The sequence below is a fragment of the Mugil cephalus genome, chromosome 13, assembly GCF_022458985.1.
Source record: "Mugil cephalus isolate CIBA_MC_2020 chromosome 13, CIBA_Mcephalus_1.1, whole genome shotgun sequence".
In the NCBI taxonomy this organism is placed as follows: domain Eukaryota; kingdom Metazoa; phylum Chordata; class Actinopteri; order Mugiliformes; family Mugilidae; genus Mugil; species Mugil cephalus.
In genome coordinates, this window is record NC_061782.1 from 26,159,641 (window position 1) to 26,187,294 (window position 27,654).

Here is a 27,654-nt window from a genome sequence, read left to right on the forward strand (position 1 = left end):
GTAATGTGACTTTTGTGTGTTCAACACTGGAGATGTTGAATGGTGACAAATTAAAGAAAAGGCCAGTCTGTGATTAGCTGCCACTTGTATATTGTTTGCATAAACTACAGTACTCAAAATGAAAGTAACCCCTTTATCAGAGCCACAGTCAAACTCCTCCAGGATGGCACGTCAATACCATTTGCCCCACAATGCCATTGCCAAGTTTGCTTATTCTGGGAGACGGACAGTTACTCTAGGAGAATCGTACAGGGCTGCAGAACGTACACAACCCTTCAGCAAGACCGGTATTTGCTCCTTTATGCAAGGAGGAAAAGCATGAGGACTGCCAGAGTCCCACAAAATTACTTCCATGCCAGGCCACTGGCATCCAGTGCTTTTCAGAAGACAGCAGGATCACCCTGAACATATGTGACTGATATGAAAGGATGTGGAGAAGACTTCCAGAATGTTCTGCTCCCTGCAACATCTTTCAGCATGACTGGTTTAATGGTGGGTCAGTGATGGTCTGGGGAGGCATAGCTATGGAGGGACAGACCCCTATCTCAACATTGTAAGGCATGCATACAAGCACATGGGGGACCGTTTGGAGTATGACTGAGCTGCTGTCAATTTGGATTGTGGGGGTGTCCATTCAATGTACATATCCAGCATGATTTAACAAGAGTGTGTGTGTGAGAGAGAAATTGTCACCTTCAAATATATGTTGTCAAAATTTTGCAAATTGTCTTTTTAAAAAGGCTATATATGTATACACAGTCAAAATGACGGAGACAACATCAGGGGACACAATGATTCAGGTTTCATAACTGTTTTGGTAATATCTGTTTAAAATCTCATCCGTTTCATAAAGCACACCTTCTGGTATTATAATAATCATTGCATTCAGAATTATGTTGAAACATTGGAGAACTCACATGTGTGAAATTAAGTTTGTTTTCTGTGTGAACTATTCCTCAGTTCTGTTTGTGTGCTATATTGTGAGTCATTCTTGTTAAAATTGAAAACAGTCAAATTGATAAAGCAGTGACTGCTTGTTTAGGTCAAATTGTGATTTGAATTAACCAGGTGGCACTTAACCCGACAATGCCTTATTCAAAACAATTTAAAATCCTCCTTAAATACAAGACCCCTAAAGGCTTGGTGCCATCCGACTTCATAGCACCACTGTCACCCCAATAGATTACTTGGCTCTGTGCATTGCAGGCTTACTTGTGGGTCCTTGAGTATGAAGAAGTAAAACGGGCGGTAGAGTCTTCAGCTAACATGCCCCTCTCCTGTGATCTAGGCTGCTAGAGGACTTCCATTGATGCACTGAATAGCTGTCTTTCTCATACCAAGCATCTATCCTCTAATTTCTTGGGTAATTTCTTAACTCTTACTACTAATCATTTATCTGCTAAACTATTGTTTAGCAACAGTATTACCGGTTATTAGCTGTGGGTCATCCTCCATATCCCTTTCATCTTCTCCATCTTCTTGTGAGTATGTCTGGCCTAGAGTTGCGTGTTTCTGTCCCATGGAGTTCTATACTACTCATCTGTGGTCCTGGTCTCAATTGAGACCACAGATCTCGATCTGTCTAATCTTCATGGCCCGCAGTTAACTACTCCTACCAGAATGCATCATTCTCCAACCTGCCCATGGTATTGCAATTATTATAACAGCTATCTCACCTGTAATATAACTGTTGTTGTATGCCATTATGCTCTTGTTTATATTCATTTTTAGCCTCCCATGCAACATATCTTGTACTCTTATTTGTATCATAATTCATTTCTACATGTACGCTTTAGTCACATGTATGTGACAGATGTATGTTTATCTTGTTGCTTCGCTGATCTGAAATTATTCAAAATCCACAGGATGCACAAGATTTACAACTAGAGACATTATAAAAATAACAAGCAAACATGTTAGATGCATCCATAAAACACTTTATATAATGCCAAAGTGTGGCAATAACCGAAGCCCACTGTCCCTCATTAAGTACGTCAAAAAAAATCTGTCATTTTAGATAAATACAATGCTGGTGCATATCTAAGTGTCCGTTTTTCTTATAATTTTAGCATAATTTAATTATTTAGCACTATAAAAACAGGAAATTACATCATAATAGACAGGTGCAAGTGACAGTTATGAAAACTGCTCTGTGAAGCTGTCCTGAATGCACCTGCACACTCTTTCGATTTGTGTTGAGAGTAGGAATGCCAAATTACTGTCTGTCTGAAACTCACAAAATGAGTAGTTCTGCTGTGAACTGTTCTAACTGACCTCAGGGATCTCAGGATCTTTGCAGTTTTTTTCAAGTAAAATTTTGGTAACACTTTATATTAAGGTACACATATTCTCCATTAATTAGGTGCTTACTAATATGCATATAAGTAGCATACTAGCCCTTTATTAGTATTTATTAAGCACGTATTAACACCTTATTCTACATAGCCTTATTCTACCTCTATTATGCCATGAATTAAGCTTTTTCCCGATATCACCTCCTAATAATTGCTTATTAACTGTAAATTAATGCATTGTTGTTTCTGAATAATGATGTGAATAACCAGTGGGTTATTGGGGCCTTGTAGCACAAGAATAGTAATTACTCCTTTATCACTCTGAATTAGTATAGTCTATTCCTGTGGAATGCAATGCAAAACTACAAGCGGTAATATTACCCTAATAACTATAAATGAATTATTTTTAACTCAAAATATGTTCCCTATTCTAAAGTGGGGTCTTGTTCATATTTAATTCACAAGTAGTTGGATCCTTATTAACCCTCATTTGTTCCCTATACTAAAGTTGCAGACTCTTCACATTTAGTTTCGTCATTATAGCAGACAACTAGCAGTTAGTAGACAGTCAGTTAGTACAAGTACATTTATTGTAAACTGTAAACAGTCACGCCATACATTCATCTTAACAAAAATAAATGCAAAGACTCAGGTCAATGCAAAACATCCTGTAAACAGCAGACAACAGTTTAAAAAGGAGAAAAAAAATTAAGTCTGCCTTTCTGCAGCCATTAAGGCTAAATGTAATCAATTGTAAACCGAGTCCTGAGTCCAAATTGAAGACCAGTCAAACAACAAAACAACTGGTAGGATTAGCTTGACATTTCCTAAATGTTTTTAAACCAAGCCTTTTCTTTAACTGTTTTTAAACAACCTCTTAATACATTATTAGCAAAGGGAGGAGTGTTCCCTTGGGATTTCATATCCTCGATCACGGTTTGTTTTTCCGAGGTGATGTTACGCGCGCATTTCCTGGCAAAGGCCAAGAGGGTCTCCACTGCAGGGTCAAATTTCAAGGATGCAAATTTTTCTGGGTCCACATATTTCAATTCTGCAATCGGTGCTGTCATCTTAATGGTGCCTCTACCCACAGCATTGATGCAGAAAGCTTCAGACATCGTTCGGACCCAGGAAAAAGTTTTCAGAACTTTTTTGTATCGCTGGATGACCTCTGCTGGCCCTTTGACTGACCCACAAGAAAAGAAAAGAAAAAACAGCATGAGGGATTAAGACAGTCCACGGCTAATGCAGATAAAGTTGCATTGATGACAACAATCTATCAAGCATACTCTATGTTTTGTTCGGAATAATACCCAAGGCATTGTATTTTCTTTTCATGGGCAGGAAGCTCAAGTAAACACAATCTCAGCTCTCATATGAGATTGCCCAGGGTGAGCCTGAGTTGCAGGTGAGGGTGTGAGTGCTCTAGTGTGATGACGCTTGGAATGTCTTAGGAGTCTTGAAGTGACATCACTGTCTGACGACTCACTAATATTTGGGGAGGATGGGGGGTGATCACCTTCCATGTCACTGGGGCTCACGTCATCTTCCGAAGTAAAGGCTTTTTGTTGTGCTTTCATAAAGAATAGGACAGAAAAGACGTTGATCAGCTTGTGTTGAGAGACATTAGGTCACAATATTCCTCATAACTCAATTGTGTAAGAAAATTGTAAATTTCTCCAAAATCCCCCCCCCAACATTGGAAGCACAGTACAGACATCACTTCAGTGTAATGTTTATTTGAATATAACCAATAAAACACCAGAAAACATGAGGCCATTACCTGATCCGAGGCTGCTACAGCTGGGTGCCTGACTTCCAATATCTTCAGAACCAGAACCAGAACAACACATATTAATTTAAGATTCACAATGTTTACATTAAGATAGCTCATCAAGTATTGTAGGTTCTACACAGAACAAACAGACCATTGCCAGACCATTGCCTACCTGGCTTATGCAGTTACTTTCTCTGGTAACTAGTTACTTTTATAGTGGAGTAATTCAGTTACTAACTCAGTTCTTTTTTGGGAGAAGTAACTAGTAATTATAACTAATTACTTTTTTAAAGTAACGTGCCCAACACTCCTATGGAGTACTTGAAATAATCACATTTCTGATTATTCGTTTAAAAAGTAATGACGTTACTACTCGAATTACTGCTGCAAACATGGATGCATTTCATCTACAGGTAAGTGGGCTTACACTTTGAAATAACGCAGCCATCAAAGAAAAATTTAACATTACAACCATACTACTATATTATCTTACAACTAATACATTGACTGGGCTTTGTTTGACCGGCCCTCTTCTGTTATTGGTTTAACTTAAAGCAAGGAGAAGTGAGGCCTGAATAGCCTATTGGTAGATTTTTCTGCATGTCTTCTACATATATGCCCATTCTTCTGAGGAGTCTGAAGATACAGTATAGTCAAATGATTTTTTGACTTTTATGTCTTACTTAACGGTTCCTGCAAGTTGCATTGAGATCAAGTTGCATTGAGATCACATTTTGTAGCCAAGGCTATTGACCTGAATGCCATATTGGCATGTGTGCAAATAAAAAAATTGCAGTTACAAATCAAGAGACTTAGGCAATTAAAGAAACGGACTTGAATATACAGTACAATGCTGAGTCAGAGACATTTCTGTGGTTGATCTATTACAGATTTGCTCAAGGTCTTCGTCTACCACAAGTGGACATGATGCAAAAGGGGATTACTCAGAGCTCTGCAACACTGACAAAACTTGCTGACAAGCTGCGGAGAGTTTGCAAAGCTGCAAAGAAGAAGAAGAAGAGGCAAACAGACTATTGGAAGAAGAGGGGAACTTGTTCTGATAGATGAGAGCAAATTTGGTCATAAAAGGAAGGAACGCTATGCAGACCACACAGACCACTCAAATATTGCTACACTGATCTGTCTAACAAGTATTGACCTGTATGATGTCATTACATACCAAAAATGATGATCGATTAGGCATGATTATTTGAATTCCAGTACAACAGAGGATGGGCAAGCAACAGGAGTTCCTGGGTTTTTTGGAATGCTGGGCATTAAGGAGGTCAGGAGAAGACCCGTGTTCAAGATAGTTCCTCACCGTTCAGCTAATCATCTCCTCCCCCTAATAAAAAAGCACGTTCGACAGGGAAGCTCCATCATTTCAGATGGATGGAGATCATATCATCGTCTTCAGGATGAAGGTTACAATCATCTGACTGTTAACCACCAAGAATGTTTTGTTGACCCTATGACAGGTGCACACACACAAAATATCGAGCAACTATGGGGCATTTGCAAATCAACTTTATGGAGATTCAGAGACTACCGTACACACAATTTATTGATAGATCCCTTAGATGTAATTGAGTGGACTTACTGGCATGGAAACCAACACAGATATGGACCACTGGGCATGCTTTTGCATGACATTTGAAAATAATATCCTGTGTGAAATGAAGTAACAAATTTGGGTCTTATTTTCATGATCCAGTGCCTGAAATGTAGTATTGTTCAGTAATGAATGTGTAATGGAAGTCCTACACATCTTACGTGTATGTGTGACACTACCTCTCTAAAATGCCTTTGTATAATTTTATTAGTTAGCTAATCAGCTGTAGAATGTACTTCTGTTGTATTTAGCATTACTCGAATTTTACAGCCTTTTATTGATACTTTTTTTTCTTTTTTTTTTTTGTAGTTGGGTTGTATAGATGAAGTAAAGACTGAGCTGTAGTAAATGCCTTTTTGAATATTGTGAACAAATACTAAACCTGTCAGTTGTTTGTTTTTTTGACTGGGCTGGGCACTGGCTTCAATTTGGACTCATGTGTTTCCTCAGTGCTGCGCTTACTGTCACTGACATAATTATGTTGTCCTTGAACACACATTTGCATTGACCTGAGTCTTTGCATTTATTTTTGTTAAGATGAATATATGGCGTGACTGTTTACAGTTTACAATAAATGTACTTGTACTAACTGACTGTCTACTAACTGTTAGTTGTCTGCTATAATGACGAAACTAAAGGTGAAGAGTCTGCAACTTTAGTATAGGGAACAAATGAGGGTTAATAAGGATCCAACTACTTGTGAATTAAATATGAACAAGACCCCACTTTAGAATAGGGAACATATTTTGAGTTAAAAATGATTCATTTATAGTTATTAGGGTAATATTACTGCTTGTAGTTTTGCATTGCATTCCACAGGAATAGACGATACTAATTCAGAGTGATAAAGGAATAATTACTATTCTTGTGCTACTGCCCCTTTACAAGGCCCCAATTACCCATTGCTTATTTACATCATTATTCAGAAACAACAATGCATTAATTTGCAGTTAATAAGCAATAATTAGGAGGTAATATCAGGAAAAAGCTTAATTCATGGCATAATAGAGGTAGAATAAGGTGTTAATACGTGCTTAATAAATATTAATAAAGGGCTAGTATGCTACTTATATGCATATTAGTAAGCACCTAGTTAATAATATGTGTACCTTAATATAAAGTGTTACCAAATTTTTGTAAATTTGTAAATGAAACAATGTAGTTAACTGGTAAGCTAAAACAGTACTCCAGTGTAAACTCTGACAGCAATCTGGAGTTAGGAAATCTGACTGCATAACAGTATATTATCTAAACATGAATCAAAATGTCCAGAATTCAGCGCATTCACATATTAAGCCAGGAATAACATTTTTTGTATGCAACTGCTATTTTAGATTACCAATAAATTAAGACATAATTGAAATTCTATCGCGAGTTTAGTGGTGTAAATATTAGTGTAGCTGCTGTAGAAACTAAATTTAGTTGTATTTAAAGGGGAACTTTGTTTTCTTTTTTTTATTGGACAATACAATACAGACAATACAGATATGAACAACAAAGATATGAACAATGTGTATGTTTGTGCGTGGATATGCGTGTGAGACCTATCACGGTGTTACCTTTGATAATTTGTATGTTTACCAGTAAATAGTTAATATGATAATAAAGGAATAATAATAATAAATACATTGTTATTTATATTATAGTAAGGATATATAAAGAATATATGAAGTAAAAGTAATTTAAAAAAGAAAGTAATAATGATAATAAATAAAACAGACAAAACAAACCCGCACCCTCCCCGCACCCTCAGGCCAACAAAATAAAACATGACCCCGATGGGAGGCGGGGGACTTCCCATCGGGGTCATGTTTTATATTGTTTTGTTTGTTTGTTTTTTTTTGTTGTTGTTTTTTTGGTAGTTACTGTTGTTGCAGGGTGTGTGTGATGCATTAAAAACAAGATGGAGGTTGCCATGTTTGCTTGATTGCAATTTCTTCTTTTTTTTTTTTTTGTTTTGTTTTGTTTTTTTTTTGTTGTTGTTGTTGTTTTTTCCCTTCCTGTTGATGTTAAATGGCAGCCCAACGCCTGCTAGGGCATTGCCATTTTGAAGTGACATCACTGAACATGTCATGGGGTTGGTAAGATTCTTCAGCTGCTGAAGAGAGTGAAGCATTTCTGATGAAAATAAACGGAAAGACACATCGAGTCCGTTTTAAATTCAATTCGTTCAAACCGTTGTGGCGCGGGAAGGGGGCCATGAGTGGAAGAAGCAGTGGAGCTGGTGGTTTGGTCTGGTCAGTCTGTGATCATAAAATATTTTTCACACTTCTCAAACAGAAGAGACAAGATGACTTGGGCACGATAACGGAATTGAGAATAATATCAGTGCATTATAATTATAGGGGCCACATCTGTTTATTTCTCTGTCTCTTAGTATCTTCAGGTCTCCACGAGTGGCAGTAGAGCGTTTTTCTATACAGGTGCAGGTAATCTGGGGACGCATGGGGTGGAGGATCATGCGTTTTTTACCGCTCACTCAATCGCTCGCTCTTTTGTTTTCCAGCATCACTTTATTAGTTAATTTTTGCATCAGTTCAGTCATGTTTTTGTATTAATCATTTTTGCTTATTAAATGGGAGCCTCACCCGAACATGGACCAGAGCCTGGTCAGTTGTTTTGTTGAGCACATCAAAATGTCTCCAACTTCCATGCAGAGGGACTACAGGAGGACAGGATAGTCGCTATGTAAGTAAAAACCGTACCTCGCCTGGAGGCTTGGAGGTGGAAACCCAATCTTACCTGGAGACTTGGAGCTTCTTGGACAGCATCTTTGCAGCAAATTCATCATCGTCACCCTGAAAGGAAGCAAAACTTGGACCTGGAGGTCCAGTTTGTACACTCACCTGTACAGATGCTTGTCGCTTGTTTGGAACAGCATTGCGCTGATACAGCAGTTGGCCACTTTGATGCTGATGATTTTCGTGCAAGACTTTATTCCTTGTGATGACTTGTGCATTCCTGGAAACTGGATGAAAGGAGATTGTGTGACTGTGATTGTGTTGTGTGGACAAAGGTGCGCAGGCTGTGCACATGCAGCCCTCCAACATAGCGTAGTACTCTGTTGAAGCGTTTTCTCTTTAAAGCGTCAATACGCTCTTGTTGAAAATGAATAAAATACCATGTGTTAATGTTGAAACTAATTCAAATGTGAGAAGTGATGTCTCAGAGAAAAGAACAAGTAAACCTACACTTAAAGGAATCATGATAGCGATTGAACGACTCCAGAAGGAAAGGAAAGACCATTTTGCAAAGGCAAGCAAATTAAAGACAAAAATCAAAGGTCTCTTGGTGTCTAAAGAAAATGTCTCTGCTGTTTAAAATAAACTAAATAGGTTCAAACAACTATGTAAAAAGGCCTCTGAGCTCCACAACACATTGCTCACTCAGTTTTCTCTCCCAGAAGAGGACCAGGAAAGGCAGGAAACATGGTTTCAGGCCAAAAGGTCTAACAATGATGTGTTTGTTGAAGAAATATCAACATGGTTGAAAAAGAATGAAATCTTGCATAATGATGATGTCGACAAAAATGATGCTGATCAAAATGATGAGGATAAGGCTGCTGAACAAAATGATGAAGGTGATGATGATAAAGATGATGTTGACAAAAATGCAAAGTCTGAGTGTCAAGATGACATTAATCCTGAAGACAGTGTGTCTAATGTGCTAAGTAAAAGGTCAAGCAAGAGTAGCCATCCTAGATCAGCCATGTCTACTACTTCATCTACACGTTTAAAGGCAAAAGCTGAAAAAGCAGCTTTAATGGAGAAAGCTGCTCTGCAAAGGAGACATGAACTTGGGACACAAGAGGAAAAACTCAGACAGGAAAGTGACAAACAGAGGAAAATGAAAGAGCAGCTGGACATTGATGCACAAATTGCTGCTGCTGGAAGGCAGTGATGTTGGAGGAAGGTCCAGTTCAAATGGAATGAGCAAGATGTGCGACCAAAGGTGAACGTGCAAACACAACCACAGGTCCAAATCCAACATGGCACCTCAAAAGGAATGGATAGGACACTGAGGTCACAGTGGCAACCAAACACTGAAACGTTCTATCCAATCACATTAAAGCACCAACCTCAAAATGTTCTCACAACCTCTGCTGCTCCATCCCTCAGGTCAGTGGCTGCACAGGAACAACATCTGCACAGGTTTCAAAACATTCACCAGGGCAAAATACAACTGAGCACGATGTCATTTGTGGAATCACACAAAGGCAAAATGAAATCACCATAATGCTTGCACAACAACAAATGTCAGCTTCTCCGCCACAAAGAGAAATAACAATTTTTGATGGTAAACTATTGCAATGTACTACATTTATGAGGACTTTTGAACATTGTGTTGAAGAGAGGACCAGCAGTTATGAAGACTGTATTTCTTAGAGCGGTACACCAGGGAGCAGCCCAGAGATCTGGTGAGAAGCTGTCTTCATATGTCACCACAACAAGGTAATCAAAGAGCAAAGGACCTGTTGAAAGAACATTTTGGCAACGAATATCAGATAGCAACAGCCTACATGGACAATATATTTGCTTGGCCTGTTGTTAAGGCAGAAGATGTTCCTGCGCTGAATGAATTTGCTCTGTTCCTTAGAGGATGTTGCAACACTATGGCTGAAATACAGTACATGGAGGAGTTGAATATCCCATCAAACATGAGGAATATCATCATGAAGTGGCCATACAAACTAAGGGAAAGATGGAGGTCTGTAGCCTGTGGCGTTCAAGAACAACAATGCTACAGAGCCACATTTCCGGATCTGGTGAACTTTCTGGAGAATCAAGTCAAGATCTTGTCTCATCCACTCTTTGGTGATATTTCAGATCCACACCCAAGTGCACAAACAAAGCCTGTCACCAGGAGCAAGCTGGTAACCAGGAAACACATCAAAGGAAGCAGCTTTGCAACAACCATTGCAGCTACCAACCACAATGCACCTCCCAAGCCCACAGTGTACAAGATGCAAAAGCAGCCCAGAACATCTAAAGAGCTGTCAGCATTTACAGTCTTTTCTGTAAAAACATAACTATTATCCAAATGCTCAAAACTGAAGAAAATTCCTCAAAGGGAGAAAGTTGAGTTCCTGAGAGGTAAAGGAATCTGTTTCGGATGTTTAAAGGTTGGTCACATGAGCAAGGAATGCAGAAGTCATTTGTCATGTGATGAATGCAATCTAAATCACCCAACTATTCTGCATCACGATAAAAACAAAGGCAGCATACCTCAAGAAACATCAGTGAGTAGTGCACTCGTCTCCCTGCAAGCAGGTGGTTATACAGGGGCCGGAGACCAAGACTGTACTCTTTCCATCATTCCTGTACAGTTGAAGTCTGTGAAAGGAGACAAGGTTCTACAGACCTATGCCTTCTTAGACCCTGGAAGCACAGGCACGGGCACAAAGACTAAATAATGGTTGTCAGAGAAGCTGCTTGACCGTATATGCCAATAGGATATCCATCATCAGACTGGAGGAGCTGTTGGTCTCTCAGTATAACCAGAATTTCAGTGAGAAAATCATGGAGGAAAGCAGGAGCTGTCAAGGGAGGATCTGAGATTCATGGACATCATGGAGAAGTCTGTTTGCATACAGGATGGTCACTATTGCATGGACTTGCCGTTTAAAGTGGATGACATCACCATGCCAAACAATAGGTGCATAGTTGAACAACCCATTCAAAATCTCAAGAGGAAGTTTGAAAGGCATAAGATCTATCACAAGGAGTACACAGTGTTTCTCACTGAGATGACAGTGGATATGCAGAGGTGGTTCCTCAAGACCAGTTGGAAGGCAGAGAGGGCAGAGTGTGGTATCTCCCTCATCATGGAGTCAAATAGTTTGTCCTCAGTGTAGTCGCCTATGCTCACCGCCCCCGTGGCATCAGTGCCATTTGAGCACACTTTCTCTTCAGAACCGTTAGCCAGAGCATCAGGACTGTTCTCTATTTCTGGGGCAGTTTATGAATTGGACTATTTAATCAAATTGTAAAATATTGTTTTTACATCCAGGAGAAAAGCAATAATGACCTCCCTTTCTCTCCTGAAGTCTGGTTGCTCCTCTGTGTCCATCTTTCAGGGTCTTTAGCTATATCTGTTGTTTCACTATATTTAAGGACCATTGTCTTTCAATATGAGACTAAAACCATCTTTCTTCCACTATCTGTTTTTTACTATACATCTTTCTCTAGCTCGCTCTCTTCTCTCTTGCACTGTTTACTGCTATGGGAGTCACCAAGCTAATCAATCCAATGACACCACGGGGTATAGAGGGTATGCATTGATGTCACTGCTGCCCGGGGCCACGCCCCTCAGCTGTAACTATGCCAAAACAACAACATCACCAGCCCTCGAAACTTAACCTAACCATTGGCTGTATTTTTCAGTTTTACTAACTATTCACTCAAAGCCATGGTCAATTTTACATCAGGGCACATTTCTCTTTCTTTTAATAGAAAATAGTGACAGTAGCAAATTAGGCCACGCATATATTATGTTGTTGCTTTGTGATGATTGGTGACGTTTTACAAAAAAATAGGGGCTGTATGCCCATCTAACCTACCTACAGAGAAATGGGTGAACAAGCCCACTGAGTGGCCGGAGATGTCATACCCTGACATTTACTCGTACCACATTGAATCGCTGGGTAATATATGACATCTGTCATCAATTCATGATAATTCAATAATGTTAAATTAATGAATCATGACAAAAATACAGCATGAAGCTTAGCTATCCCTAACCTGTTTGTTAAAAAACAAAAAACAAACAAACAAAAAAAAACACTTTACCTTACCCACTGTCATTTCAGTTCAGCATCGAAATTCACTACTTTGACTTTATAACAGGAATTTGGAGTGTTTAGGCTTAGCCTCAACTTTATTGATCCCTTTGGGATGACTCCCTCAGGGAAATTGTATTTCCAGCAGCTATATACAAAATAGAAATAAGAGCATTAAATAATGTACAATAAACGATAAAGTCTTAACAGATTAAATTACAAATAACAACTAACAAACAATAACAAATCACAAATATGGCACAGTGGGTGGGTGACTACCACTACTCCTTCCCTTCTGTCCTCTGTGGCCTATTTCCTCCTCCCCCCAAGTGAGGAGTTGTAGGACCAGGCTTGAGGAACAAAGGAGTTCCTGAGTCTATGAGCCCTGCACTTTGGAAGGAGCAGTCTCTCACTGAACAGGCTCCTCTCGTTGCTGATGACGGTGTGCAGAGGGTGGCTGGTATTGTCCATAATGTCCAGCAGGTTGTCCAGTGTCCCCATTTGTGCCACCGTCACCACAGAGTCCAGCTTTGTGCCAACTACCGAGCTGGCCCGCCTGATCAGTTTATCCAGTATGGATGAGTCTTTCTTGGATTCCACCGCGTAGAAGAAGTCACTTGCAACCACAGACTGGTAAAACATCCACAGCAGTTTGCTGCAGATGTTGAAAGACCAAGTCTCTTTAGGAAGTACAACCTACTTTATGCATTACAGGTGGTTGGTGTGTGTTGTCCAGTCCAGTTTATTGTCCAGCCACAGCCCTAGGTATTTGTATGATTTCACTGCCTCCACCTCAGCCCTCCCAAAGGTGGTAAGCTGTAGGTGGTTAGTGTGGCATCATTCAGCAAAGTCCCCCACCAGACGCCAACACTTCTCCTCACTGTCCTCCCTAATGCATCCAATGATGGCTGCATCATCGGCGTACTTCTGGTTGTGACACAGCTCAGAGTTGTAACAGTAGTCCAAGGTGTACAGGGTGAAGAGGAGAGGGGCCAGCACCTGGTTGGCCCTTATGCTGCTGACCACAGTTTCAGACGTGGTGTCCTTCAGCCTGACGTACTGTGGCCTGTCGGTGAGGTAGGTGGAGATCCGGTCCACCAGGTAGGGGTCCACTCCCATCCTGTTCAGTTTGCTGGGCTGGTTCTTCTTCAGAACTGGAATGATGCAGGGTGTATTCCAGAGGGTGGGCTATCTCCCTAGCTGCAGGCTAAGGTTGAAGATCCGTTGTAGTGGTTCCCCCATGTCTGCTTAACATTATAACTAACAACTCTGACAACTGACATTAGGTAACGTTAGCATCATCATAATAAAGTAGCTGCAAATGTACATCTATCAACTTTTTCCCATGGCTTTCCATCTTTGTCCACCCGTGTCTACAGTTTTTATCTTTCTCTCTTGAGGGGAGCAGAGAAAATATCAGAGTTTTATCTTTTAAATGGTTTGAAGAACAATACACAGCACAGCAACTACTCCTTTGTTTTCAACCATAAGGGGGAGTGGCCTTTTCAGTGACATGAGGTTACTCTGTTCCATGACCTGATTAAAAAATACAGCATAAATTAATATCATCTGATGCAAAATGTGAACCATAACCCCAAGTTTGGTTCCAGTTGTTTCTTCATAGTGCAGCGATACATTTACTTCTCTTTTCTTTGGCTTTCAGGACCCTGTAAAAATACACTCACCAGTCACTTTATTAGGTACACCATGCTTGAGTTTGCATTGATGCGTTGATGGAAAAAAAAACAATCACCTCTGACAACTTTTCTCTTGCATTTTAAAAAAAAGGCTTTATTACAAAAAAGAACAGTGTCAAAAACCCATGCAGAATCTCAGGGAGCCTCTGGTGCCAATTGTAGAATCCCCTTTCATTCAACTCCAGGACTCTACTTCCCCTTACAGTTGGTGTCTTACAGCTGACAGCTAGTAAATAACATTTAACCTTTAAACAATGAACATATTCTTGAACCCAGGAAATGAAAGAGGGACAGGAAGTGGACCATATACTACATTTTTCCCCCGTTTGAGGCTCTCAGAGTCTCAGTCAACAAAAAGACAATGACATCAATGATATAAATTCCACAAACATGTTTACTATTATAACAAAAAATAACTGTTCCTTCTACACGTGCCTACTACAATGCAACCCTCCACAACAGATTTATGGAGTGTGAGAGCAAAAACCGCATATCAGCACTCAGAAAAAGGATGATTTCTAAAACATTCCTTCAGTCCATTCTTGTCATCCATGCTCAGGTGTCTGAACCTCTTCATAACCTTTGGATCCCTGATATCCAGACTCTCACGATGATCCTCCATTAATATCCTCCAAGGAGCATCAAATGCAAACAAAAACCATCAAAAACAAATTAACACATATTTAAACACAAAATTCAACATGCACATTTCTCAGAATCATGAAACTGTAATGGTTGTGTGAGTTTGTGTCCATGAATAAATTAAATTATATGAGAAAACTTCTCTGTTCTGGTCTTTATCACAACTTCATGAGGGGTTTGTCAGGCTCCTGACATGATCATGTTTCCATTATATTTGTTATCGATATAGTTTGTAAATGTTATGTCCAAAAAGCATTTAAACACCATGACCATGACCTGGATGACTGAGACAGATGTAAATGTTGTCCGGTTCTAGTCAGGCCTCATCACAGGGGGCGGGTGTTCTACTCACTGAGCTAAACACCACCCCCGCCTCTGGAAAAATCTTTAAAGCTAATCTTGAGTCCAGGTTGTTTTGATGGAATCCTTTTTGCATTAATAGGTTATGTATCAGTGAAAACTGCATTCTGCAGCATCACGATAACTTTACAAAGCAGGTCAAAAAAATCTAACGGATTGGTTGAAAGGCCTGTTCTATGTAAGGTGGATCTTTCCTGTAGTCATATGCTGATGGCATCATGTTCAATACATGTACAATACAATATGTTTAACTAGAAAATTCCCTCTGGGAAATTTTGAAAAGGCCCCGGGTGGCTACTGCCGGGGTACAGTCTCTGTCAACATGAGAATTTGCACAGTTAACCCACATTTAGCACAGTTAGCTTACAGTTGGCACAGTTAGCCCACATGTCGCACAGTAACTGTAATCACAAAGTTAACTGTGTAGTGTGTGTTATTGTAACATAAATGTGTGAGAGACAGGGATGATACAGCTTTTAGCTGCACCCTCCTATGATAGAAGACTACAGAATAACCCATATTTAAATAAGATCTTCAAAAATGGATACTTTTACACCCATTTCCTCTTTTTTTTTCTTTTTTCTTTTTTGATATACTATATTGATCCCCGAGGGGAAATTATGTCCTGCTGTTTGACCCATCCATTTTTTCAGTAATGTGTACAGTTGGAGCAGTGGGCAGCGGCCCCTCTGGTGGGTGCACCCGGGGAGCATATTGGGGGTTAGGTGCTTGCCACAGCCCCCCCTCATCTTATCATTTCTATTCAGTAATAGCATCTGAGCCTGATTTCCAGGCATCACCACTCCAACCCATCTCACTATCACAGCCTTCGCAAAAGTCAACACTAATGTACAAAACATCAAGCACATCGGTACAAATTTTTCCTGCATCCAAGCATTTGCAGACCATCCAGCTCCCTTTGTGTATTTGTCAAATATTCAAATGCAAAAGACTGTAAAGTATATGTAGCATTATCAATATGATCTGACAAAAATGTCACACCATACCATGTAATTAATCCTAAACCACACTTTTCTGCTAAACTTATACTTCAGTGGAAAGCCTTCATAGTATGAAAGCCTGCCAGTTCTTCCTACTTCCAAAAGTAGCATTGAATTGAGTCTTGTCAGGTGCTTGTCCCTTTAATATAATATAGTAAAATATTCATATGGGAGTTTTAATCTTGCCATATAACAGTATCCTGTCCATCCATACGGTAAAAATATATATGCTTTATCAGCACACCCACCAAAGGTACATAAAGCTTCTCATAGTCACATTTCCTGATAAAGTCTGATTCTGTACAATCAAACTCCTAGTCGGTCTTTAATCTGGAGCATGAAAAGTCACTGTAAATAAATCTTCAACAGCTCTCTGGTCACATCTTTCAAAATGCATCGTATATTTATCCCAATCAGATATTCCTATGAACATCCCAGGGCCATTATATGAATTATTTGAACAAAAACAGTCCTTGGCCGTTACCGGTGTGTCGTGGAAATTTTCCTCTCTGCTGCTGGTGACTTCTGCCAGCCGACAAGGATTTTATTTCTTTAAAGAAAGGTCAGTCTACACACGAGCGGTGATTGTGAAGAAAGACCCTGGGCTTCTGGCAAGGTCCAGCTTTTATGGGGTGGATGCCAGCTCTCAGGTAACACCTCCAGGGGACTTCAAAGGGCCCTGTGATCAATTGGTGACCCCCAGATATTACACCTACACAGGAACCAGTATAGTCTCCTTCATTACATATGCAGTCAGGATCTAACACTTGAACAGGAGCTAGCATAGTCACCATTGTTACTGCCGACTTTGCATGTGAAGTAAGGTCGACGCCTGTTGTTTTCCCATGTCTGTGCATTTCCATACCTGTCCTCTGAGGTGGTAGACACCCTGGTAGGTTCAATATACAGAAACAGTGGGTGTTGGGGAAGGAGAGGAGACAAAGAAGCTAAACTTCCATTACAGGTGTCACTTCCATTGCATCAGGAGTTGCTGTTGTGTCATTTTCTCATGTGGACCAAATAAACTCATACAGGGTAAATCTACCAACCACAGACAAGTATGTCTAGGCTTAAACAGGCTCACTGATAAAATCATAATATTATCTATATTTGATTGCTGATGATATAGCAACCATGATAATGCGGAGAACTGACATTTAGGAATGAATGGCTCCAGTACCACCTCTTAAATTGAAGGCCATGTGCCAGGTGCTGGAATTCTCACCGCACATGGACCTTCTATTTTCCTTACCGATTTTACAGAATGAGCAAACTGTTGGAACCATAAATCCCTACTTGCCCACAAATCTGGAATTTGTAATGCTTTCCACTTTGCTTCCCTTTTCTGTATTGCTCGATTAGGTTCAATCACATCTTCTGACATCTCATCAAAATTTAAAAATTCATTATCCTCACGCAAAAATATTCTACTGGACTTTACCGAACTGTATAAGTTTTTCCCACAGTTTGTTCTCTACTTTAAATATTTTCATGACTACTACCAATATCAGCCTCCATCTGCATCACACTTTCTACCTGTTTCGACTTCAAGTTTCGTCACATTCTGGTTTCATTTCTACGGATTTTCTAGCTGTTAACGATTAGAATCTTTAACAGCTAGTACATAGTACATACATAATACATAGTTCAGCTGCTAAGACAGAGATAGATCTCTGTCTTAGCAGCAACAGTTGCTTTTGACACAACCTAATTTCTAGAATTCTTAGAAGTGACATGAACAGAAGCCATATTAATCACCCCCTTTGAAGTTTAAGGCAAAATATTTACTTGAGTTAGTATATTAACACTCTTAGTTGTTTCTGAGATTAGAGTAGCATGCTCTATTTGTATATCAGAATCAGAATCAGAATCAGAATTACTCTATTGATCCCAGGGGGAAATTACTTTTCGTTACAGCAGCTCCAGTGTAATAGCGTTTAGAACAAAGAGCAATCAGAATAAGTAAGAGACAATAAGAATAAGTAAGGGAATGTAAAAAATATAGGAAATATATATATAACAATATGTACAAGTATAAGTGAAGTGAACCTGTTGAAAAAATTATTGCACACGGTGAGAATATATAAGGAAATATATGCAAGTGCATGAAAATAATAAAGTTATACGTGTGTTATTGCACAATCTCAGGGTCAGTATATTTATAAACATGGATTATAGTTATAAACATTATTGCACATAGTAAGACCAGAGTCCCCTATTATACAGGGAATGTGTACTGGTATATGAGGTGAGGTGAACATGAATTATTGCACATTAATGAATTATTGCACATTAAATAAATAATATGGGTTCTACACCCTCAGAGTGAGGAGTTGTACCAGTTAATGTCCACCAGCAGGAATGATTTCCTGTGATTCTCTGTGGTGCATCGTGGTGTGATCAGTCTGGTGCTGAAAGAGCTCCTGTGTCTGGCCAGTACGTCATGGAGTGGGTTCGACTCATTGTCCAAGATGGCTTTCACCTTGTGAAGCATTCTCCTGTCTGACACCACCATCAGAGGGTCCAGCTTCACTCCCACAACGTCACTGGCCTTGCGTATCAGTCTGTTCAACCTGTTGGAGTCCGCTACCCTCAGCCTGCTGCCCTAGCACGCAACAACATAGAAGATGGCACTGGCCACCACAGACTCATAGAACATCCTGAGCATAGTCCTGCAGATGTTAAAAGACCTCAACCGCCTCAGAAAACAGAAGCGACTCTGGCCCTTCCTGTACAGGGCGTCTATGTTCTTTTCCCAGTCCAGTCTGTTATCAAGAACCCCCATATACTTATAATCCTTCACTATGTCCACATTGACCCCCGGATGGAAATGGGTCACCGGCAGCTTGGTCCTCCTAATACTCCTAATACTATACTATACTATATAAGAGTACTATATACTATATAATAGTGTACTAGTTATCCCTGTAGTGGTCACTATAATGAATAATTTCTGATCTAGTCACTGTCGAAACTTCAGTAGTCTTCAAGCCTTTTGTAACTAGTATTACTTACAAGTTACATTACCCTCGATCGAATCCTTCTGAGGTAAAACAAGTTTAAATTATGGCTCTAAATAAGTGCATGTATATTCCCCTAGATCGTCTGATGTGACATTAGGCAAGAAAAGTAAACAACCTCCCTTAACTCTCAACCACCACATGTCATTATCCAACACATACTTCCTTTTATTGGGGGGTATAACATCAACTTCAGACCCTCTGTTTACCACGTCTTCACCACAGTGTTTTTTCCATGTTAGAGAAGTGTCACTATAAGAATTCGACCTTCTACAAATACATGGAAGCTGAACTGATTCTCCTGAGGCCACTTCAACACTAGTCTTCATATCACTTTGGTTTAACCCTTCTCCGACATGGCTTTTTGTCTGACTGAACCTCCCAACTGCCCTGAAGTGGCATCACAGCCCTCTGCAATCTCTGGTGTCTTGCATTCCATTGTATTAGGCCGTTGTGACTGTCTGTGACATGTTGAAAGTTGGTGTAATTAAATCTTTTTTCTTGTTCATTGACTGGAGAGTCACCTCACCTAAACAAGATCATCAACCTCATCTATAACCTGAACAATTTCATCTGGCTCTTTTGAAGCTTCAACATCTTAATTATTCTGTTGATGCTAACACAGTGTGATAAATGATACCAAGTTGGAGACCCTTTGACCTGAACCTCAGTCCCAGTACTGCAAACATCTTCAAATGGTCCTTCACAAAGTTTATTGTATCATTTCCTTCTAAACACCTTTACAAACACCTTGTCTCCAGGTTGCACTGTACCTCTTTTTTGTCCATCAAGTCTCTAGTGCACCTCTTCTTGACACCCTGTCAGAAACATATATGGATATTTTTTTATGGCTTTCCCCTTTGTTTATTTAATTTTTGTTAAAGTGTTGAAGTGGGCTGCATCCCACCTTGAGGGAGGGTGCTGGCCCACCACAGGTGTCATATTTCAACCATGGACAACCCCCAGACTGCATTGGAGGGAGTCTGTCTGCAGTGTCTGCAGTGAAGCGACTGTCCGACCAACACCAGGGGAACAGACAGGGAACCAACCACCCCTCAATCCTCGTGACTTCCTTCGGACTAGAAGAAACAGTCTCTGGAGTGATAACAGTTACTGGCTGGGAAATCACTCCTGTACTCTCAGCTGATGAAACTAGGGTGTCTTGGGCAGGTTGTGAAGACAGATCTGCCTGGAAATGGCGGTGATTCTGCTCAACACTGGTCCTTGTGGTGTGTTGATGGTGTATGACCTTGGAGTTACACACTCTTTGGAAAAAACTGCTGGTGTCACCCAGGCCTTTTTATTCACCAAAGATTTTCAGTAAGTAAATATTCAGTCTCTTTTTTTCAGTGTCAACTGATCAGCATCAATGTCCAGGTGAAGGACCTAGTTGTGATGTTGCCAGTGTCAACCCAACAAAAGGTACTTTACCTACATTGATATGTTGATTTCATTTTTTAAGTTGACGTTTATAGTTGTTGTTATAGTTGAGTTGGGCAGAAGTGTATAGGCTGTCGTGCAGTCCTAAGCCATACCACCTACAGTATTTAGTTCACTTTGTGGCAGGGTTTCTTTATTTCTTTATTTTTTCCGTTAGTGCTTCGTCAGGAGCTCCTTCAGTTGTTGGAGGATGGAAGAGAGAATGCAGCAGTGACTTGCGCCAGTTACTGGCTGCTACTGACTGGGAGATCAGAAACACAGAGTCCTACTAAAGTGGAAAGAGGCCAGGCCTTCTCTTACTGACAATATGTTGGCTACTCTGGATCCACAGAGTCTGTGATATTACAGTTCACACACACTTTGTCCTGCACAACAGAGAGGCACTAACAGGAGTCACACTATTTTGATAGTGTGACTAATCTTTGGAATGAGCCACTTATGTACATGTCACTACATCAAATGCTTTCCAAAAAAATACATTTGATTAATAACAATAAGTGAGTCTTGATTGGAGTGTTTGCAGTCATTACTGGACCACCTATAGGAAGTCGTTTGTCATAGCATTTACATCAGGTATGTATAAAAATGGCCCTAACAACAACCAACGTGGCATCCAATGTGGCATCCATCAGGGATGAAGCCATTATCATAGTTTGTACAGATTTCTATATAATATTAAACTGTTAAACTGGAAATATTTGAAGGTTCTGTGGTACACATGAAAAATAAAAGTGATCCTCATATATTTCTGTGTGCATAACGAAAATGCCAACCTCACTACAACAGTGTGAAGTTCATTCAACAAATGGACTGCATTCATACTAGTATAACATAAAATGTATACTGTAACTATAATTTATAACCAACTATAAATGCATGGGCAGCATGCACAGGCTGTTCAGTTATAGAATCACAAGGTTTTGTCTTTATTTTGAATATATTCAGAAATTGTCATTTTTGATGCTCCAGTTTCTAGTCATCTACCATTGTTTGTATGGCTGCGTATTTTGGTTCTGTTTGATCAAATAAAATAATTGTGAACAAGGAAAGCGTGTGACCTTCATTGCCTTCATGCTGACCCTGAGCCAGTGGCTAAGAGACATTTTTTCTTTCTGCTGTGGTCTCAATCAAGACAAAATGCCACCCGATTTGACTGTTGTCATGCCATTGGAAGGGCATAATCTTGATACAGTTAGCCCTTATATTCTTGATCATCAAAGATAATCCTTTAACACAGGGGGAGGGGTTAAAGAGTTTTTTAATGGTCATATTATGTAAATGGTTAATGGTTAATATGACCTGTCAATTGGTTTTTGGGCCAAATTAGCTCTGCATCTCTTTCCTCACCACAGACGTAGTGCACTGTTGTGCTGTGTTTTCCCACATTTCTTTTCGTCCTCCCCCCATTTTCTGTCCTTTGACTTGCCTTGTTGTCGCTGTTGTGGTTTCCAGTTCATGCTTTTGTGTTTAAACTGCACCTCCTGTACTGATCCCGAAGCGTCTCCTTGCAGACTCACTTGTGCCGTGACCTCCTCTAACTGTCTGACGGTCTGTATTGTCTGCGTCAGTGTCAAGTCCGCCATCAGCTGCAGCCTGCGGGAGAGCTCTTTATCCGATATCCCGGTGACGATGCGGAACTTGCCAGTAACCTTTAACAGGTCTAGCTTTGTCACATATTTGGCGGAGCCTACGCGATCTACACAATCCATCCTAATCCATCCATCCAAGCCTCCATCCTGGGAAGTGGAAAAGAGTCGGGTTTGGTGACTGAATTTACCTTTCTGTACTCATTACAGAAACAAGGTGTGTTGTTGGGTTTCGGAACCAACACGCAGGGTGAACTCCACACAGGGGTGAGCAGCTAAGCCATGCTCAACCATAACTCACCTCCTGCTGCATTATGGACCTTTTTGTCAGATGTACTCTGTATGCATGTGGCTTGATGGGTTTGTGGCACTCTACGTTAATGTCATGATACAGGACAGACGTTTGATTAGGATGGTCAGAGAAGAGCAACAAGTTGAATCTGAATCAAATCTATAATATCCGCACAGGCTGGGTCAGACAGATGGGACAAAAAAACCCTTAAGTCACCCAATACCTCTGAATTCCTCAAGCGAGCGGCCGGCATCAAACCACTTTTCTCTGCCAAATTGTGATTGGTCATCGGTTGTTTCATTCATTCATTCGTTTCTATTTTATACCAAGAATGAGCCGTGGGTCAACAAGGGGCACAGAAAAGATGCACTGCCACTTCGCCAAAGATCCCACCAATATTTTTTATCCAGTGGCAACAACCCTTTCTAAAACTTCAGAGATAAAAGGAAGGTTGGAAATTGGCCTACAGTTGGCTAAAACGTCTGGGTCAAGAGTGGGTTTTTTAAGTGAAGGTTTAATTATGACAGTTTTAAAAGCCTAGAGCACATATCCTGTTAATAAAGATAAGTTTATCTGATTTAATATGGAGGTATTAATTAATGGCAAATCTCCTTGAGCAATTTAGTCGGGATGGGGTCTAGAAGACAAGTTGATGGTTTAGATGCTGTAATAACTGAAGTGAGCTCAGGAAGATCAATTAGGGAGAAAGAATCCAAATATTCACTAGGTCCTGCAGAGGTTTCTAATGGCACTGTACTTACATCTTTGACAGATGGAAGGGTGCTATGAATTTTATCTCTAATGCCAACAATTTTATCAGTAAAGAAGCTCATGAAGTCATTACTGCTGAGGTCTGAAGGAATAGATGGCTCAACAGAGCTGTGACTCTTTTTCAGCCTGGCTACAGTGATGAAAAGAAATCTGGAGTTGTTCTTGTTTTCTTCTATTAATGAAGAATAATATGCTGTTCTAATCTTACAGGGTGTTTTTTTTTTTATATAAATTGTTAAACTATCTGTCCAGGCTATGTGAGCTTCTTCAGAACTAGTGGAATGCCAAATTCTTCCCAGCCTTCAAACTGCCTGCTTTGAACTACGCAACTGTGAATTATACCATGGAGCTACCCTCCTCCGATTTACCACCTTCTTTTTAAGAGGAACAACTAGATTAAGGGTTGTAATAAGCGATGCTGTCTTGCTGTCAATAAAATAATCTATTTGTGATTGAGTTAGATTGTGGTTGCTGACATCCACATCACTAACATAAGGCACTGAGGTAAATACTGAAGGTATTAATTCCTTATATCTAGTTATAGCATCATCGGATAAGTGTCTATCATAACGAAATGTCTTTCCAATTTCTGTGTAATTACTTATAGTAAATTCAAATGTTACAAGAGAATGATCGGACAATAGAGGGTTGTGAGAATATACGGTTAGACCTTCAGTTTCTATGCCATAAGTTAGTACAAGATCTAAGGTGTGATTGAAACAGTGAGTTGAACCATTTACATTCTGAGAAAAGCCAATTGAGTCTAATAATGACATAAATGAAGAGCTAAGACTGTCAATGCCAACATCAACATGGATGTTAAAGTCACCTACTATAATGACTTTATCTGTTCTAAGCACTAAATCACATAGAAACTAAGAGAATTCAGCTAAAAATTCTGAGTGAGGAGCAGGTGGGTGATACAGCACAGCAACGAGAATAGGTTTTTGTGTTTTCCAGTCTGGATGAGCAAGACTAAGAGTAAGGCTTTCAAACTAAATAAAGCTTTGCTTAGGTCTAGGATTAATACATAAATCAGAGTGGAAGATTGCTGCCACTCCTCCTCCGAGGAATGTGATAGTTACTATGACTGGGTGGCGTGGACTCATTTAAACTGACATACTCATCATCTTGCAGCCACGTTTCAGTCAAACTAAATAGATCAATCTGATGATCAGTTATCAAATCGGTCACTAAAAGTGATTTAGATGAGAGAGATCTGACATCCAAAAGACCACATTTAATTTTCTAATTGCTCTGTTGTACTAGTGAATTTATGTTGATTTGGATAAGGTTCCTATGAATAACTCCTCTGTTGTTATTTTTCCATTTAAAAAATCTGGGAGCAGACAGCACATCTATGGAGTTTGGGGAGTTATGGGTGTGAGACAGTACTAGAGAAGCGACAGAGATGCGTTTTTGAACTGCCAAACATGACTATCTTTTTTTTTTTTAATATCATATCATTTTTAATATCCCTGTCATTAACTTAAAACATATCTGTAGCTTCACAGTTATTGTATTATATAGATAGTATCTTTACTAATGAATTATAGCATTACAGTGTTCCTTTCCGTTCTTTAGTTATAACTTATTTACTTATCGGTCCTCCACTGCCCCTCTCCTATAATTCCTTGCTGTTGTTATTGATAATTCCATTTCCATTATTATTATTGTTATCATTATTATTATTACTATTACTTAAACCAACTAACCCTATAGATATCAATGGAGGGGGAGGAGGAATGACAGATATATCTATGACGGTTACTATAATTGGGGCCGCACGCGGTGGACCTTCACCTGGGGTCTCCTTGCCCCTCCTGGTCTCTTGACCCTCCCCTTTGTGCCCTGGACTGCTCTCTTGTGGCACACTACACATCAGTGTTATTCTCCCTGTATTTAACATCAATAGGAAGGAGAAAAGAAACAACAACAACAAAAAAACAACAACACAAAACAGGAAATTGCAGTCACGTAAACATGGCAACCTCCATATTGTTTTTAATGCATTACACACACCCTGTTTTTAATTTATCACAATCATTCACAAAAACAAACAAACAAACATGCAGCAACAACAACTACAAAAAAAAAAAAAAAAAAGTCACACAAGGTAGGGGGCAGGGGCTGGAGGGTATGGGGAGCCTTAGGCTTGTCCCCAGTGGAGACACCACATAGAAATTAATAAAAATAGAATGAATAAATAAGTCTCATAGAGGATTTGTCTTCCCTATCCTTACTCCTCCCCCTCCACTATCCCCCACAACCCCCCAAAATCCTTCCAATATTTCTTATATGCAGAAAAAAGAAAGAAAGAAAATTGCTGCTTTAAGAACACAACAGTCAACCTTTGATTCATTTTCGTGTGATCGGGTTAGTGTTGGGTCGTTCACGAACGAATCTTTTGCGTGAACGAACTGTACCGAATAACTTTATGAACTGATTCGTTCTTTTCTCAGTTCAGTTGAACAGAGCTCAGCCGCGAGCACGGTGTGCAGGGGGGCGGTGTGTGAAAGGGGTGGGGTGGGTCCTTTGTTTGACATTTGTCGTGTTTGTTTAGTTTTGTGATTAGAAATTTATTTAGATATTTGGTTTTAAATTTTTAAGCTACTTATTTTACTTTTTTATTGCATATTTAAACCTATTTAAGTTTATGTTGTCCTCTGTAATTTATATATTTGTTTTTGCACTAAAGTGAACAAGGCCTATTTTAATTTTATTTTATTTTATTTTTTATAGATATTTTTTGATTGTTAAAATGTGTTAATATGTTAAAATCTACAAAAGTGCTTCTTTATCATTTAGCTTTGTATTTATTTTCCACTTTCATAATTTTTTGTTTTCATTTCAGTGGAATAAAGTATAGAAAGTCACAAAGGCTGTACTTTGTTCATTTAAAAGGATGTAAACACATCTCTAACCCCGAAAATACACCAGGTCTGTGCAAGTGTCGCGTATTTGGTCCGTTCTCAACACTTACCGGGCAAGACACGGGCGCGGAACGGCAGCGTAGCGCTCGCTTGTGAGCCAGCCATATTCACACGATATCACGCGATAATCCTGGACGTACACGAAACTGCGGGATTACATTCCAGCCTTTGTCCTTTCTTGTATTGTCCTTATAAAATGAATGTGTTGTATCATAAATGATTTTATGCTGCTCCACTTCAATTCGACCATGACGTAATGTTGATGTGAAGTTGTAAGGTTAGGTGAACAGCGTATTGTGTTTTATTTTGAAAGGGGGTGGAAGTGTTCTACGTTGATTCTGTGTCGGATTTCCTGTCCTGATGCAATCTGCTCTGTTGAGCTTGGCGCGGTTTAGCAATGGCTCCGTCAAAACTAGAACTGCTACGGAATGATAGCATAATGTTGATCTAGCGACAGGAAATACGACCCGGAGTCTGCTCATGGTGTTTTATTGTGAAAAACAACCGGATTCGCTCTGCAATTTCTGTCTGACTTCCTGTCCGAACGATCCGCTCTCTGTCCAGCTTAACGCGTGTGGCTCGCATCGAGCGTCAAAAATAGAACAGCGACCAAATACTCGCGTGGCCAAGCATCAAGACGCTTCTGTGACGCTTCTGAAACTGAGCACTACGGAGGCAGTGGAGGTTGATACATTGACTTTAATGGGCGCGTATTACTCTCGATGATGCAAGGCTTCCAATACGCGACACAGACGGACCCGGTGGAATTTAGGGGTTAGTGTTGGGTCGCGTTGCGTCACTGACTCGAGTCAGTTCGCGAACGGATCACTTACTGATTCGTTCTTCAAATGAACCACCAGTACATGAACCGATCACTTACTGATTCGATCTCCAAGTGAACCACCAGTACATGAACGGATCACTTACTGATTCGTTCTTCAAGTGAACCACCAGTACATGAACCGATCACTTACTGATTCGTTCTCCAAGTGAACCACCAGTACATGAACGGATCACTTACTGATTCGTTCTCCAAGTGAACCACCAGTACATGATTGGATCACTTACTGATTCGTTCTTCAAGTGAACCACCAGTACATGAACGGATCACTTACTGATTCGTTCTCCAAGTGAACCACCAGTACGTGATTGGATCACTTACTGATTCGTTCTTCAAGTGAACCACCAGTACATGAACGGATCACTTACTGATTCGTTCTCCAAGTGAACCACCAGTACATGAACGGATCACTTACTGATTCGTTCTTCAAGTGAACCACCAGTACATGAACGGATCACTTACTGATTCGTTCTTCAAGTGAACCACCAGTACATGAACGGATCACTTACTGATTCGTTCTTCAAGTGAACCACCAGTACATGATTGGATCACTTACTGATTCATTCTTCAAGTGAACCACCAGTACACGTACCGATCACTTACTGATTCG

The 27,654-nt window shown here is 39.9% G+C and overlaps 1 protein-coding gene across 2 annotated transcripts; it reads right to left on the reverse strand.

Moving 5' to 3' along the window:
* Positions 1–2,865: 2,865 nt before the first annotated feature.
* On the reverse strand, positions 2,866–27,159 carry LOC125019273 (coiled-coil domain-containing protein 106-like). 2 transcript variants are annotated; one of them, XM_047603946.1, is made up of 4 exons: positions 26,254–27,159; positions 4,078–4,119; positions 3,664–3,867; positions 2,866–3,480 (listed from the first exon to the last, which is right to left on the reverse strand). In XM_047603946.1, exons 1-4 carry the CDS (start codon positions 26,306–26,308, stop codon positions 3,122–3,124), a joined length of 660 nt encoding a protein of 219 aa, XP_047459902.1. In that variant the 5' UTR covers positions 26,309–27,159; the 3' UTR covers positions 2,866–3,121. The 2 variants fall into 2 exon arrangements, 1 of the variants encoding a protein (XP_047459902.1); XR_007114049.1 differs by lacking the exon at positions 2,866–3,480 and adding an exon at positions 8,530–8,651 and having other exon boundaries at positions 3,670–3,867.
* Positions 27,160–27,654: the final 495 nt, after the last annotated feature.

Bases quoted from the DNA above. Each gene is read 5' to 3' on its own strand.
- LOC125019273 (XM_047603946.1), bottom strand. From the start codon at position 26,308: ATGGCTGGCTCACAAGCGAGCGCTACGCTGCCGTTCCGCGCCCGTGTC. The intron at 3,868-4,077 runs GTAATGGCCTCA...TCTTTATGAAAG, and splicing joins CTGTAGCAGCCTCGGATCAG to CACAACAAAAAGCCTTTACT. The intron at 3,481-3,663 runs CTGAGATTGTGT...CTTGTGGGTCAG, and splicing joins TGGGCAATCTCATATGAGAG to TCAAAGGGCCAGCAGAGGTC.